Source organism: Pyxicephalus adspersus, chromosome 8, assembly GCF_032062135.1.
Source record: "Pyxicephalus adspersus chromosome 8, UCB_Pads_2.0, whole genome shotgun sequence".
Classification (NCBI taxonomy): Eukaryota; Metazoa; Chordata; class Amphibia; order Anura; family Pyxicephalidae; genus Pyxicephalus; species Pyxicephalus adspersus.
The window spans coordinates 18,317,326-18,331,124 of NC_092865.1; the positions used below are offsets into that span (position 1 = coordinate 18,317,326).

General features: G+C 38.3%; 1 protein-coding gene across 5 annotated transcripts in view; it reads left to right on the forward strand.

Annotated features, from left to right (window-relative positions):
• Positions 1–3,475: 3,475 nt before the first annotated feature.
• OSBPL9 (oxysterol binding protein like 9) overlaps positions 3,476–13,799 on the forward strand; it is a 77,870-nt gene continuing 67,546 nt past the window's right edge. For 3 of the 5 annotated variants that reach the window (XM_072419633.1, XM_072419632.1, XM_072419635.1), the window contains exons 1-2: positions 3,476–3,629; positions 9,007–9,057. In XM_072419633.1, the coding sequence (XP_072275734.1) occupies positions 3,519–3,629; positions 9,007–9,057 (162 nt within the window). In that variant the 5' untranslated portion in view covers positions 3,476–3,518. The remainder of the gene's footprint in view (positions 3,630–9,006; positions 9,058–13,799) is intronic. The other 2 variants (XM_072419631.1, XM_072419634.1) reach the window with 2 other exon arrangements.

Sequence of the window (13,799 nt, forward strand, 5' to 3'; positions counted from 1 at the left end):
GTCTATGTGTTTTCAGTTGCAGTGAGTGATACTCCACCAGAGATAGATTCAGTGAATATCAGATTCAATACTTTATGAATAGATCCCATAGTGTCAAATGATATCAAAATAAAATATACTTTCTTACTTTAGAACATGTAACGTTCTAACATTTAGTCACATAAAAAATCTCTGAACTGTAATTTCATATTGATACCTCCAGATCCAATCAGAAGGGCACTATATTCTGATCTTTTTGCACTTTTGGGTCCTTGTACCCATAAGCACTTTGAGATCTTAGTACTAAAGTCCTGCTATACCTTGTCAAAAATTCAATGTTCAAATAAAAGCAAAACATAATTACATAGCTTACTATGAACTGTAGTAGTATGGAACAAGGGAACATATATAATGCTGATAGGGAATGACTAAACAAGAGATATCTTGATATATACAGTACACACACACACATATATATATAAATCCCTCCTATTGTGTGTTTATTCCCCCACCAACTAGATTGTAAGCTCTTTGGGGCAGGGTCCTCTCCTCCAGTATCACTGTCTGAATTTGTTTGTCATTTGCAACCCCTATTTAATGTACAGCACTGCATAATATGTTGGCGCTATATAAATCCTGTTTATAATTAATAATAATAATAATAATAATAATAATAATATACAAATAATAATAAAAGAACAGCCCTCAGACTTGTAAGGATGTAATTTCTGAGTTTAAATGGCACTCATATCTTAAGTAATCCCTTAATGATTCTTTCCTACCAAAATTATCAGGTTATATGTTACAGAGGCCCCCCAGGTACAATTATAGAGTCCACTGCTACATAGATGATTTCTGTACTATGGAAAACACACACTCAGAAATATTTGATACAAGACACACTGAAATAAATAACTGAAACAAAATAAGCACTACAGAAAATGCAAAGAAAAGGTAAATACAACATATAGGAATGCAGAAGTATAATATACATATAGAATAATTAATATAAATAGAAGAGATTTCCATCTATAAAGTAGTACACAGAATATATGGCATACCTGCAGAAATGTATCGGGAGGAATCGAGAAAGCAACAGGTAGCCGGGCAGGTGATGTGCTGGACCCATGTGGTTTAGGCTGTAAATAGATTCTACTCCTCAAACTAGTTCTCAAACAGATGGCTTGTCGTTATTGGTTGGAGAGGAGCCGAGGTAACCAATCATAGCAAACCACATGCATGCAAGAAAAGATGAAAAGGGCATGCTGCAGCTAAAGTATAAAATGACAATGATAAACTATTAAATTATCTAATATTTATCAGTTTCACACACACACATATATATATATATATATATATATATATATATATATATATATGTGAAACTGATAATGTTTAGATAATTTAATAGTTTATCATTACCATTTTCTATATTTTTCTATATATATATATTGTATTTCATCTCAAGCTTGGTAAGGGGGAAAAAGTTTATATATATATACAGTATATATATATATTTTTTTTTTTTAATATATTTACTGTATATATATATCTGTCTATTACCTGATTTTATGGCACCCTTTCTCTGTTTATAATATCACTTGTATAGTACAGTTTTTCCTCCAGGATATATTTTAAGCTGGGTGAGAAGAGACTGTAGGTGGGTGGCAGCCCCTGTATTATGACCCAACTCTTCATTAACCTCTAAAAACAGCCGGGTGGTTACTGAAAAGTGCTGAATGGTGCGCCCAGCTAAAAGGTGCTGGGGAGAACACTGTAGTATCATATACAAGTACAATTCACAATAGCATAAACAACAGTGAGCTTCCTTATTCTGCAAATATAAAGAATGGGGAGAAAGAGGTTCCAGTGCTTCCTGAATGTTTTCATGACACTTTACTCCACTTTATACATTTGTTATTCAAGCAGGTGGTTATAATGCAGAAAGGTATTGGCAATGTCTCTTCTGCCATACCTGCTCTTACCTGCCTGATCGCTGCCCAGCTGTCAGATTTTCCGAGCATGCGCAGCTTAGCATTGTTTGCCAGGTTAACCCGGCAATCTTGGCTATGTGTGCCAGGAATAATGAACTGCTGGGCACCTACCGGTATGCAAAGTTAGGTCATTCAAGATGCCCTAAGACTTCAAGAAGGAAAATGGCAACACCTTGCGATGGAACAGACAGGTGAGTATTGTGGGTTTAGTTCTTCTTTAAACATCTATTCAGAAAAAAAGTGCACCATGACACACCGTGTGCTGTTCAGTAACCTAATAACAACCAATCAGAATTCATATTAGTATTACACATTATTTATATAGCGCAGACATATTACACAGCGTTCTACAAAGTCCATTGTCATGTAACTAGCTGTTCTTCAATCTAATGTCTCTACCATAGTAGTATGTCTTTAATACAGTCTAAAGTCAATTTGCTGGGGGGAAGCTAATTAACCTAACTGCATGTTTTTGGAATTTGAAGCTCTGTTATTGTGGTACCCACACACTTTCCATTCTAGAGCCCTGCAATCTATGAGTTGGCTGGCAGCAGGAGAAGAGAAGGGATTTTGTATCGGTGACTATGTATTTGTAAAAATTTGTATATATATATATATATATATATATATATATATATATATTTATTTATATATTACAATGCCTTAATAATGGCATTTTAACACTGCCTGTGGTGGGAATCCACATGGACATTTGCATGGACAAATGTATAGTGAAACCATCATTATTGTTATTTTATAACAGTATTTATATAGCGCCAACATATTACACAGCGTTATATATTAATCAAGGGTTACAAATGACAGACAGATACAGAGGGGGAGAGGATCCTGCCCCGAGGAGCTAACAATCTAGGAGGTAGAGGAAGTAACTCAGAATAGGAGGGGAGATATGTAATGGTGGTGAGTAGTGAGGGTTTTAAGAGACAGAAGACGGGTAGTCATCATGAAATTTATGTCTCATCCGATTATTGCAGTTATCGATTATTTCTTCCCTACTAAATCTGCCTTTTTAAGAAGCCAAGACCAGTACATGCATATCTATTTATTTTTTGCCCATATTCCAATTAGAGGATTTATTTTTCTAGCTTTATCTCAGGATATCATTTAAAATCCTTCGAGAGACACATTTGACATTTTTTTTTTTTGCTGACAACGCTTCTTTTCTCACATCCTCATTTATTGTACAGTTGTCACAGAAACATGAAGTGGGAGTACCACTCAAAAATACAAACCTAACAATATGAAACAAAACATTTTGCAAAACTAAAAACAAAATAAATAAAAACAGACAGAGCAAGTCATTAAATATAATAATAATGTTTTAATTCGTATTTTATTTTATTAGACTGTTGTGTCTTCAGCATCGCCTAGCAACGAGCAGGACCACTGCGTGACGCTACGTCACGCCAATCCACTCTCCTCCGGGACTTCCAAAACCACGCCTACTTTCAAAGTCCCCGCCCATTGGGAATCTGACGCGCGACGTACGTACCGGACGTATGTTGTTATTTCACGGCTGGCAAGATGGCGTCAATCATGGAGGGTCCGCTGAGTAAATGGACGAACGTGATGAAAGGCTGGCAATACCGTTGGTTCGTGTTGGATTACAACGCCGGCCTGCTCTCCTATTACACGGTGAGAAAAAGGCGCGGGTGGCACTCTCGTCTCGTTACCTTTTCGTAATAGTCTCGGACTTGTCCGATTTCAGCCAATCAGAAGGCAGATTTGCTAAGACAGTAGCCAATCAGCGCACGCCTTTTCCGTGCGCTGGCCAATATGCTGGAAGGCGGGTGCTTGCCAAAGTGACAGAGAATAGGGGACACGCCCAGTGGTGACTTTAATGAGGTGCAGCCAGGTGAATGGGCAGCTCACAGAGAAGGGGACACGGCTGGGCTTACAATTTAAAGTGAAATTACCAATCAAATAGTTGCAGCCACTAAGCCTATGAATGTAAACCTTTTACATCTGCAGCTTTTTTTAAGAATACCTGGTGGTCCTTCCATGACAGCTCTTCCTGTTATAGGGTGACAACGCTCTGAAAAGTAATAAAAGCTGATATTACTTTAGAAAGATCCCTGCAATAGGAGCGCTCATATACCCTCCCCCCTTGGTCAGTGTCCAGCACTGTCTGTTGTCTGTGTCCCCATCTGCATGCTGTGGTTCCTTCCACCGATCCCTAATGCTGAGTGCTGACCTGCAGCGGGAGCGAGCCAACCCATACAGCTCCTGGCGGCTGGCACCTAAAAACCTCATCATAGTCATATAGTTGGCCCCAGAGCTTTGCAGGTCAAAAAGCCATAGATATCTTTATTTTTCCACTTTTTTAACATAGGCCTTAACCCTTGAAATAATTTTCAGGTCCTCAAGTAACCCCTCCTATAATTACTATATCCACAGCTCACGGTATATTAGTGAGGTGGTCAGAATATCTCTTACATTGCTGGCCAATGGGATGAATTTCACCCTTACAGGTAGCCAAGATGATCATTGGGGTCACTTAACCCCCTGGTGTTCTAATTCTGTTCGTATTTTTATGCCAAAAGCATTACATTGTTTTGCATGGAAATTTATTTTTCATTGTAGGCCTATAATTCTTAGGCATAACTCACCGAAATATGTCCAATATTTAATAAATTTAATAATAAACTTTAAAAAAACATGAAAATCTGGTAAAAATAAGGGTGCATCAAAATACTGAAACCTGTAATATACCTGTACAGTAGCATGTAATAAATATATATATATATATATATATATATATATATATAAATATACACACTCTGATTACTTTGTATTGGATTCAATACAGTTGTTTTGTATTGAATCCAATACAAAATAATTTGAATTTCCCACCGCGCTCCCTCGCACGCACCAACGTCATTGGGAACACCCGGAGAACGTCAGTGCACTCGCCGGGGAAGATCGAAGAAAGAGGATGCAATCCGACGGGCAGGACGCCGATGGGACTAGGTATGTGTTTCTTTTTTTGTTTTGTTTTTTTTGGCTCTTGGTTACCGCTTTTTTGTATGTTTTTTTTACCCCAAGTCAAAAAAAGACATTTACCACCATCTTCTCCTTTTCTTCCGGGTTCTTCTTCCTACATCACCCGACACAGGCACAAGATCGGGTGACGTAGATGGGGAAAGAAATGCCGATCTCACTTCCCATGTAGCAATTTCTTTCCCTTTTGCCGAAAGGGCTCCTTCTGCGCGTGCCCGAGATGCTTGGGCATGTTAAGGAGACCCTGGGATGCAAGAACTTTGCGCTCCCATTCATTCTCGATCGCTTAGGCGTATTAGGGGGCGGTGCTGCACCCATTTTGTTTTTTTTAAAAAAAGGTTATTGCACCTAAAAAAAAAAAAAAAAATCTAAAATTTTACCTTACATAAAAGGGTTGTCTACCCTTTTATGTAAAGTTAAAATTCTGAGTTTAGGTATGCTTTAAAGTGACTTGGGCGTCTCAAACTGCTCATTACTCTTGTAACCCCCAACTACCTCTGGAGGTACCCTGGTTGTGAATGGCTGCTATAGCGCAATAAACATAAAGAAAACATAGTTACATAGGTTGAAAAAAGTCCATCAGGTTCAACTACTAGAGAAATACATATATTCCATATAAAAACAAAAGCTGATAGACAGTTGGAAGGTAAAAAAAAAAAGTGTTTTTTTGTACCCACCCAGCTGTTTTTGGAAGGTTACTGATAAGTTGGGTCACAATACGGGCTGCGACCTTCCTACTTTTGCTTTTGGACAGCATGACATTTGGAAACAGAAAAACCTTTGTGTGACATTTCCTTTTTGCAGTGCTGTCATTTTATTTTTGAGTTGTTTGAACCCCTAATTCTCAAACATTCATTCGAGTGATTTGTGTTTGGCAAGGAATACCTCTCCATTGCCAGTTCTCTAATTGCTTGTTGGCAGATGCTGCTGTTCTGCTCTCCTGAGTGCAAGTAGACCTTTCATCCATGAGGTCTCTATAAATCTGACATTTTGTGGTGACAAATCTTCCAGGTCCATGTGTTCTCAATGGCAGGTATTGATTCTTCACCAGTGAATGTCAGATTCACAGCTTTATAAATAGACCCCAGTGTTCTCCCCAGCCCCCTCTGGATGGGTACAACCACCCAGCATTTTTCAGTAATCATCCGGCTGTTTTTTGTTTGGTCACAATACAAAGACACCCAGCTTAAAACATTTCTGGGCAGAGCACTGGACCCCTCATTTCTTTTGAATCGAGGTTTGTGTATTTATAGAATGACCGTTTTCCTAAAATAGATTTTAAAGTCTTGCTTTTTATCTAGCTGTATTGTGACTTGTATCAAATCACTAAATTATTGCCAATGCACAGCCCTGGTAATGACAAAGGGGCTGGAGGAACAAATGGAGGACATAAAATGACAGTAAACTTCTATTATTTTTTAAGGGTTGAGAGAAATGCAGCATTAACCCAGTGATCACAATATTGGCATTTAATGTTGAGCTGTGTGAACGTAGCCATACATCAGGTGAATGTTTTCTGGTTTTACATGGGAAAATAAATTGTGCTAGCAAGTAACTTTTTCATACATTTCTGTGTGGCTGACTCCTTTCCAAAAATCATTTCCTTTAAGCGTTCCATGTGATGCGTCATGCCAGCCTTTATCATATGATTTTACTTTATTGCCAGGAAATCCTTTCACTTCTCCTGAAAGTACATGTTTGTTCAGTTACATTTAAAGGGGACATTTCCATACACAATGTTGGTTTTAGGTCCATGCAGCTCTCACATTTTGGGTTTATTCCTTTTTTTTTACTTTTACAGACCAAAATGACTGCTGGCTCAGCTGGCTACCCTAGTAAAATCCCTGGGGTGTGTGAATAACTTTTATCATATAAATGTAGGCAAATACTGTGTAATAAATAATAATTAGGCAAGGACTAATGCAAATAGGCTCTGTATATTGACAAACTGCAGCATTTAGCATAAGATCCTGAATTCCATACTACTCAAAGCAGAAATGGAAGACATAAATAACGAGTTGTGTATTCATTAAAAGCCCATTTAGATCTTTGTGGTGTGTTAATGGACATCAAGCCACTCATTAATGTGCAGTGAACCCCAACATGCTAACAAAACACATGACCAATTTTTTCATAATGCAATTCACTACTATGCATTCCCATTTTTTCAGCATCTGCATTGCAAGTGTCTTGCCATAGTACATTGAGGCTGCCATTAAACTTATATGGCACTGCAAAGGGGCTCTTATACATCATTTCAATGTATTTTAACACCTTACCTACCACTGTGCTTAAAGTGGAACTAAGCTCATATCCCTGTGCTCTTTCACCACTCCTGACATCCTATTATTATTATTACACAGTATTTATATAGCTCTGACATATTACAAAGCGGTGTACAAAGTTCATAGTCATGTCACTAGCTGTCCCTCAAAGAGGCTCACAATCTAATGTCCCTACCTTAGTCATATGTCACTAATTTCCCTCCAATTTTTGGGGGAAACCAATTAACGTTACTGCATGTTTTTTGGGATGTGGAAGAAAACTGGAGTACCAGAAGAAAACCCGCGCAAACACAGGGAGAACCTGCAAACTCCATGCAGATAGTGTGCTGGCCGAGAATCGAACCTGGGACCTAGTGCTGCAAAGGCCAGAGTGCTAACTACTGAGCCACTGTGCTGCCCATACTCAGTCATTCGGATCTTTGCGCATCTTGATTGGCCAAAGTGACATAACCCCTGCATGTGGGCATGGAAGGTAATTTACTCCCGGCACCCAGTTATGTCGGGATCATACACTGTGGTGCGCATACACAGCTCATTCTGCAAAATATTACAATCAGGCAGGTTAGTTTGTTTTCTTGCAGAGGAGACAACGTCTGTGCTTTCTGCAATAAAAAAACCTTCCTGCTTTCATTTTATATTTGTTTGTTTGGCTCCGTTTTAAAATAACGGTTGGTCAGAACACTGTCTTATTTTACACCCCAGTAAAACAAATATTTACAAGTGAAGGTGCATAGAAAAGAGCAATCAATACCCGATTCTCAATAACCCAGTGATGAAAAAAATATTTTTACCTATTTTCCATTCTTTAAAGTTTATGTCCAGCCAGCTTTTCCTCCTTTTGGGCTGAAGGAAAATGAGTTAGAACCCCCGTTAGGTTTTCTTGCTTTCTGGGGCTATTAGAGAGTTTATTCTCAGTTTCTGTCCTGCTGACAACATTTTAGTAGATAAGAAAAAAAGAAAACATAGACCTAAATATAGTGGTTTTCTTTAGTACAGTCAGAGAAGAATGGAGCTCTGGTTTGTCAGCATTTTATTTTGCTGTGTCCCCGTTGGAGGATTTTCTACCCTTCTGGTCCGTTGTAACTGTTATTAGTAAGCAGTAATTATATAGCGGCAACATATTACACAGTGCTGTACATTAAATAGGGGTTGCAAATTACAGACAGTAATACAGGAGGAGGAGAACTACAAAGAGATGCAGCAGAAGAGGAGCGGAGGGAAGGATGGATGAGTCTGGCTGCAGCATTCATAATAGATTGTAGAGGAGAGAGTCGGGTTAGTGGAATGTTACAGTAGTCCAGACGAGCGATAAGAGCATGTACAAGGCTGGCCTGTGATGGAGCTCTAAAAGGCAATAAATTATTATTAATAGGCAAATTAATATATAAATATATATATATATATATATATATATATATATATATATATATATATATATATGGAAATTATGTATGAATTAGGCCTCCATTGTCCAAGTCTAACCATGTAACATGTAAGGGCCTACATGTGGGCACCTTACACATGATATCATCTTTATTATAAGATCATCACTTGTGATGCCTGACTTCAGAGAAGTGAGTAATCATCTGATTGCTAAGCGGACAGAGTTATACAGATACCATATAGTGACCCTTGTTGTACGCTGGCTGTGTAAAGGTAAACCTCTAATGGGTATGAGAATTATTGGTATTGTACATTATGGCTGATACTGTTTTTCTTTCTTTCAGTCGAAAGACAAAATGATGAGAGGATCACGGAGAGGCTGTGTCCGTCTAAGGGTAAGCATAGCTTAAATTATTTTTTGGGTTTCCATTTGCTTTATACTTTCTATATACCTAAATGTTTAATTATTTTAAGTATGTTCATATGCATTAAACTTTTTTGTTGATTACAACGACAACTTTGCTTGCTTGTATGATTTACCATTGTCTGAATAGGTGCAATTCTGTATCACCTAATGCACTTATATTACCGCCTGTGAATGGGTGCTTTAGCCAGGGATATGAAATAAATTCAGGGTTTGATCAAACTTTGGCAAGCAGAACCTCTGCAATTTTGTGGACAAGTAATAAATATAAAAAATTATTATCTGCCATATCCAAAAACAGTCAGCTCCTGTTTTCCCAGAAACCAAGGTTCTGCTTTTGCCACCAGCCTCATTGAGCATCTGATGACAGCTGGCTGGACGGTTATCTGTGAGGCGATACGCTCCGCAAGATTGCTCTAGGGAGAACACTGCATGGGTTGTGTGGTTTGGTGCCAGTAGGTCTTATTGGAACCCCAATTCACTTTCTAAACCGCACGGCAAAAAAAACTACCCATTTTTTTAAAAATAATTTTTGAGCTATTTCAAGGTTTACATGACAATAAAAAAAGGCATGTTGCACAATGTATGAAAAAACAATAAAAAAACAATGTCCTGAGAAAACAAAAGCCAAATACACAAACACATTAAAATAAAGCAATGTAATAGTAAAATAAAGAGAAACCCCAGTATTTCAGTTTTTTTTATATATTTGCAGAAGAAAAAAGAAAAAAAAATAGAGGGGAATATGGGGGGGGGGGTCCCGACTTAATGTGTCAGTTTGGTATTTACAATCAAACACAATAACTCGCTCTTCACAAGAAGAGTCACCGGTCAATCTGCCATATTCTGCAGATGTACTAAACTGAACCCAGTAATACCAGGTCTGGATAATATTATTGGTCTGATCCGTCCCAGCTGTCATCATGTCTTCCATACGGTAAACATCTGCCATCCTCCTTAGCCAGTGCCCAAGGGTTGGCGGTTTGTCACACATCCACATTGCAGGAATGCATGCCTTTGTGGCATTCAAGAGATGTCGTAATAAAGAGTTTTGTATGCCTTTTTCGACATATCAGAGACATGGAGTAACGCCAAAGCGGGTTTATCTTTAATATCAATATCTATGAGCTTATGTACAAGGTCTTCCACCGAAGACCAGTAAGTAGACAAAGAAGGGCACTCCCAGAAAATATGCAATAATGTACCAGGAGCCGATCCACATCTCCAGCAAATATTGTCAGTATAGGGGTAGACATTAGCCAATTTAGAGGGCGTTCTATACCACCGAGTGGCCAGCTTGTGATTCGTCCCCTGGTATTTATTGCAAACTGCAGCCTTGTGGCTCAAGTGGAGTAACATATCCTTTTAAGTTTGCGAAAATTTCACTTTCAAGTCTGTCTCCCACTGGGTTACAAAGCCAGGAGTTTCTGGTTGCTGGCTGTGGAAGAGAACATGACACATAAGTAAGTTGTATACAGTGCCAGGGATCCAAAAAGGCGGCAACTCCTTAGCACTTTGCAACTTAGGCAAGGGATACCATGACCTATCCTGAAGAAAATGAAATGCCCTGTAAACACCCTTGGCACGCCACTGGCGAAAAATTGCCTCCGAGACCCCAAATGGAAAAGGCTACCCATTTAAGTGAATACATACAGCAGTGTACGGCCTCAGTGCATCAGAATCTAGTTCATAGATGTAAATGTACCCTCAAGGAAACATGGAAGCTGCCATTGTTGACCACTGCCATGCTGACACTCTGGCTTTAGTCTCTGACCTGGAAGAGGTATGCAGGTAAGGCCTTTTGTGTTAATAATCTGCATTTTTGTCCCATGATAGTGTAGTGAAGCCGGAGACAATCAGGCAACAAGCATTGTCAGAAGATGGTCGGCAGAAACATTCTAAGTATTTCATGACAAGGTCTCTTTGAGTCTTCTATGTTAGGGAAGGTATAAGATGGTCACAGTTGTGTAGTGTGTGTTGATCTGAGGTACAGACTCAGAGGAATAGTTTACTAATCCTGGGAATTGCAGAGTTGCTGACATGGACATCTAATGTGCAGCGCACACATTATACAGCTGATCATTATTTTAGGTTTGCTGATTCTGTATCCAGTGTCATGTAATCAGAGGGCAAATTTCTTTTTTTACTGCAGTCATAGAACTGTTGTGTGCTTACAGAATTCTATCCGTATTACATTTTTACACAAGTTTTGCTTTTAGTAATTGTTTCAACATCTGTGGTGGGTTGCATTTGTAGATGGGAGTGGATACCACAAAGTTAAGTCACACGTAGGTTTGCATTTTTCATCCCATTCATAAAACATAGGCTGCATGTTGTGTTTTATATAGGCAGTTAAATGCTACTAAGCCCACATTATAGGGACAAACCTTACAGATCTATTTCACACTTCAATTCATGAATGTTTACAAACATAAAGAAATGCATGGCCTGTGTTCCTAAATTGTTCGACCCAGGAAGGCCACAAAAATAAGTTCCACCAAATGCCTTTACATGCTAAAAAATATTCCCACCGTGCTAATTCCTAACAATTTTTTGTCCATACATTTTCTAGAAAATATTTGATAGGTAACAGAGTTGTGATCCCTTGGAGAGTTTATACAGTGTGTGTATATGTATATACTAATGCACATTTTCTTACCTTTCTATTGGTGTTGATATGGGGAACATAGGTAGAGAAATTGTATGCTTATACTGTGTATGTGATGTTGGACTTATGATAGTCTCAACTTAGTATTTTTTTTTTTGTGTGTATTTTAATTATGTTTAATAATAAAATGTGTTGTTCAAGCATTGGAGTTTCTTGGATTTTGTACTAGTCCAATGTTCTATAACATGTCATTTCTTGGTTGGCCTGTAGGTGGCAGCAGTGCTTTTTCAAGGCAAATTAGTTCTGTACTTTCCAAATCTGTGCCCCTGGAGAAGGTCTGAAGCTATAAATTTACATACAGGTAGCTACTATCCAGGTCTAATGGAGCTGCAGATACCAGGTATCTCTGACAGGGGTTCTGTATTCTTTCCCTCTCTATCCAGATCTTAAATAAGTTTGGGCTAGAGGTTCACATTTTTATTTAGTAGGTAGAGAGGGGTTACAATCCCTCTCAGGTTATTTTTGCTTTTTGTGTCCTGCTAGAAGATTTTTCTACAGGTACTGACCTGAATATGCTAGAAGAATTTCTTCTAGATTCTCAACATACGATTTTTCAGAGACAAGTGTTCATGTAGAAAGATTTTCTATCGCCACCTGTTCTGGTGACAACGCCTATCTTGGTGACAAGTGATCACAGAACATACACAGGAGTGAATCCCCACACAGACAGCAATACACAGGCGTGAATCCCCTCAAAGACAGCAATACAAACCTGACAGAGGGTCTAACCTTTCACCACTTTATTGAAACTAAAAAAAATTACCCTTGGGTTATTTTAGGACCTGCAATTTTTCCAGGCATTTGTTAGACTTTTTACTACCTTAAATCACTAAACATAAATAGAAAAATAAGTATAATGAATAAAGTCTGTTTTTGTTTTTTGTGCAGTTGGTAGTATGTATAAGCAGTTATTTGGACGCTCCATGCAGCTTCTAGGAGTGGCTTTGCCACAGGAAGCTTGTGCAGACATTGAGTGTTTGCTGCGGACATTTATAGGGATTTGTAGGTGTCTTTATAGCCAAATAACTGAGGGGGAAGGGAGACTGCTTTTCCAGACATTTGAAAAGCCAGAAAAAGAAGCTGAACTCTCTGTCCTTTCCACTGTGTAAATGGATTTTTTTCTGCATTTTACATTTTGGGATGATTTAAAGTGAATATTGTTATGCGTAAAGGTAAAAAATGCTGTATAAATATATTTTTGTTTTTTAGCAGAGAAATATGAAACATAACTTATTTTATATTTACTCTCCAGGCTGCTTTTTATGCTATTTTGATGTTTACAGACCTCAGTAGATCAGGCTACAGTTCTCAGATGTAATTTATTGGGTGATAGAAGTATCTTTCATTTCATTTGGAAAGGACAAACTTGTTTGTTTTGTTAACTTTTTTAGCTTGTGCAATGTGCGCTGTAAAACGTGAACTTTGTTACTAACGATGTAATGTGTTTACTTCATTGATGAGTCAAGGCTGTTGTTATTCTTAGGTGACATTGAAGTCATTGTGGTATGTGTCAATGTATTGTCAACAGATATGATTAGGTTTCTTATATCTGCACTGCAGATATAGTATACAGCTATAAGACTGTAGGCGAGGAATTCTAGAGAAATATTTCCACCCAAAACCCTTCCTTATATTTAAGTAAATACTATTTCTAGTTTTAGAGTGGATTTGGTTAGATTTTTTTCATATCTTCGGTGGAAAGATAAATGCTCACTTCCTGCCTCCATAACTATCCCAACATGCAAACAAATCTCCCCAAGGCCTCATTCACACTATTGTCGCATTTCTGTACATTACACTGTAACGCGCAGCCACCTACTTTGTCCCTTGCAACCGTGATCCAAAGCATTACACTGAATGAGCCAGTGCGCAAAAACATGCGCATCTGTGTGTTAGCAAAACATGGCAACATCAGACATTGTTCTCAATGCCATGTCCAATGTTCTTGTATATCGCACACAATGAAATGCTATGAATGGCACTGCACTGTCCGTGTTGAACCCAGAATTTTTTTTAAGCTGGAAGAAGCTGTAGGTGGATGGCAG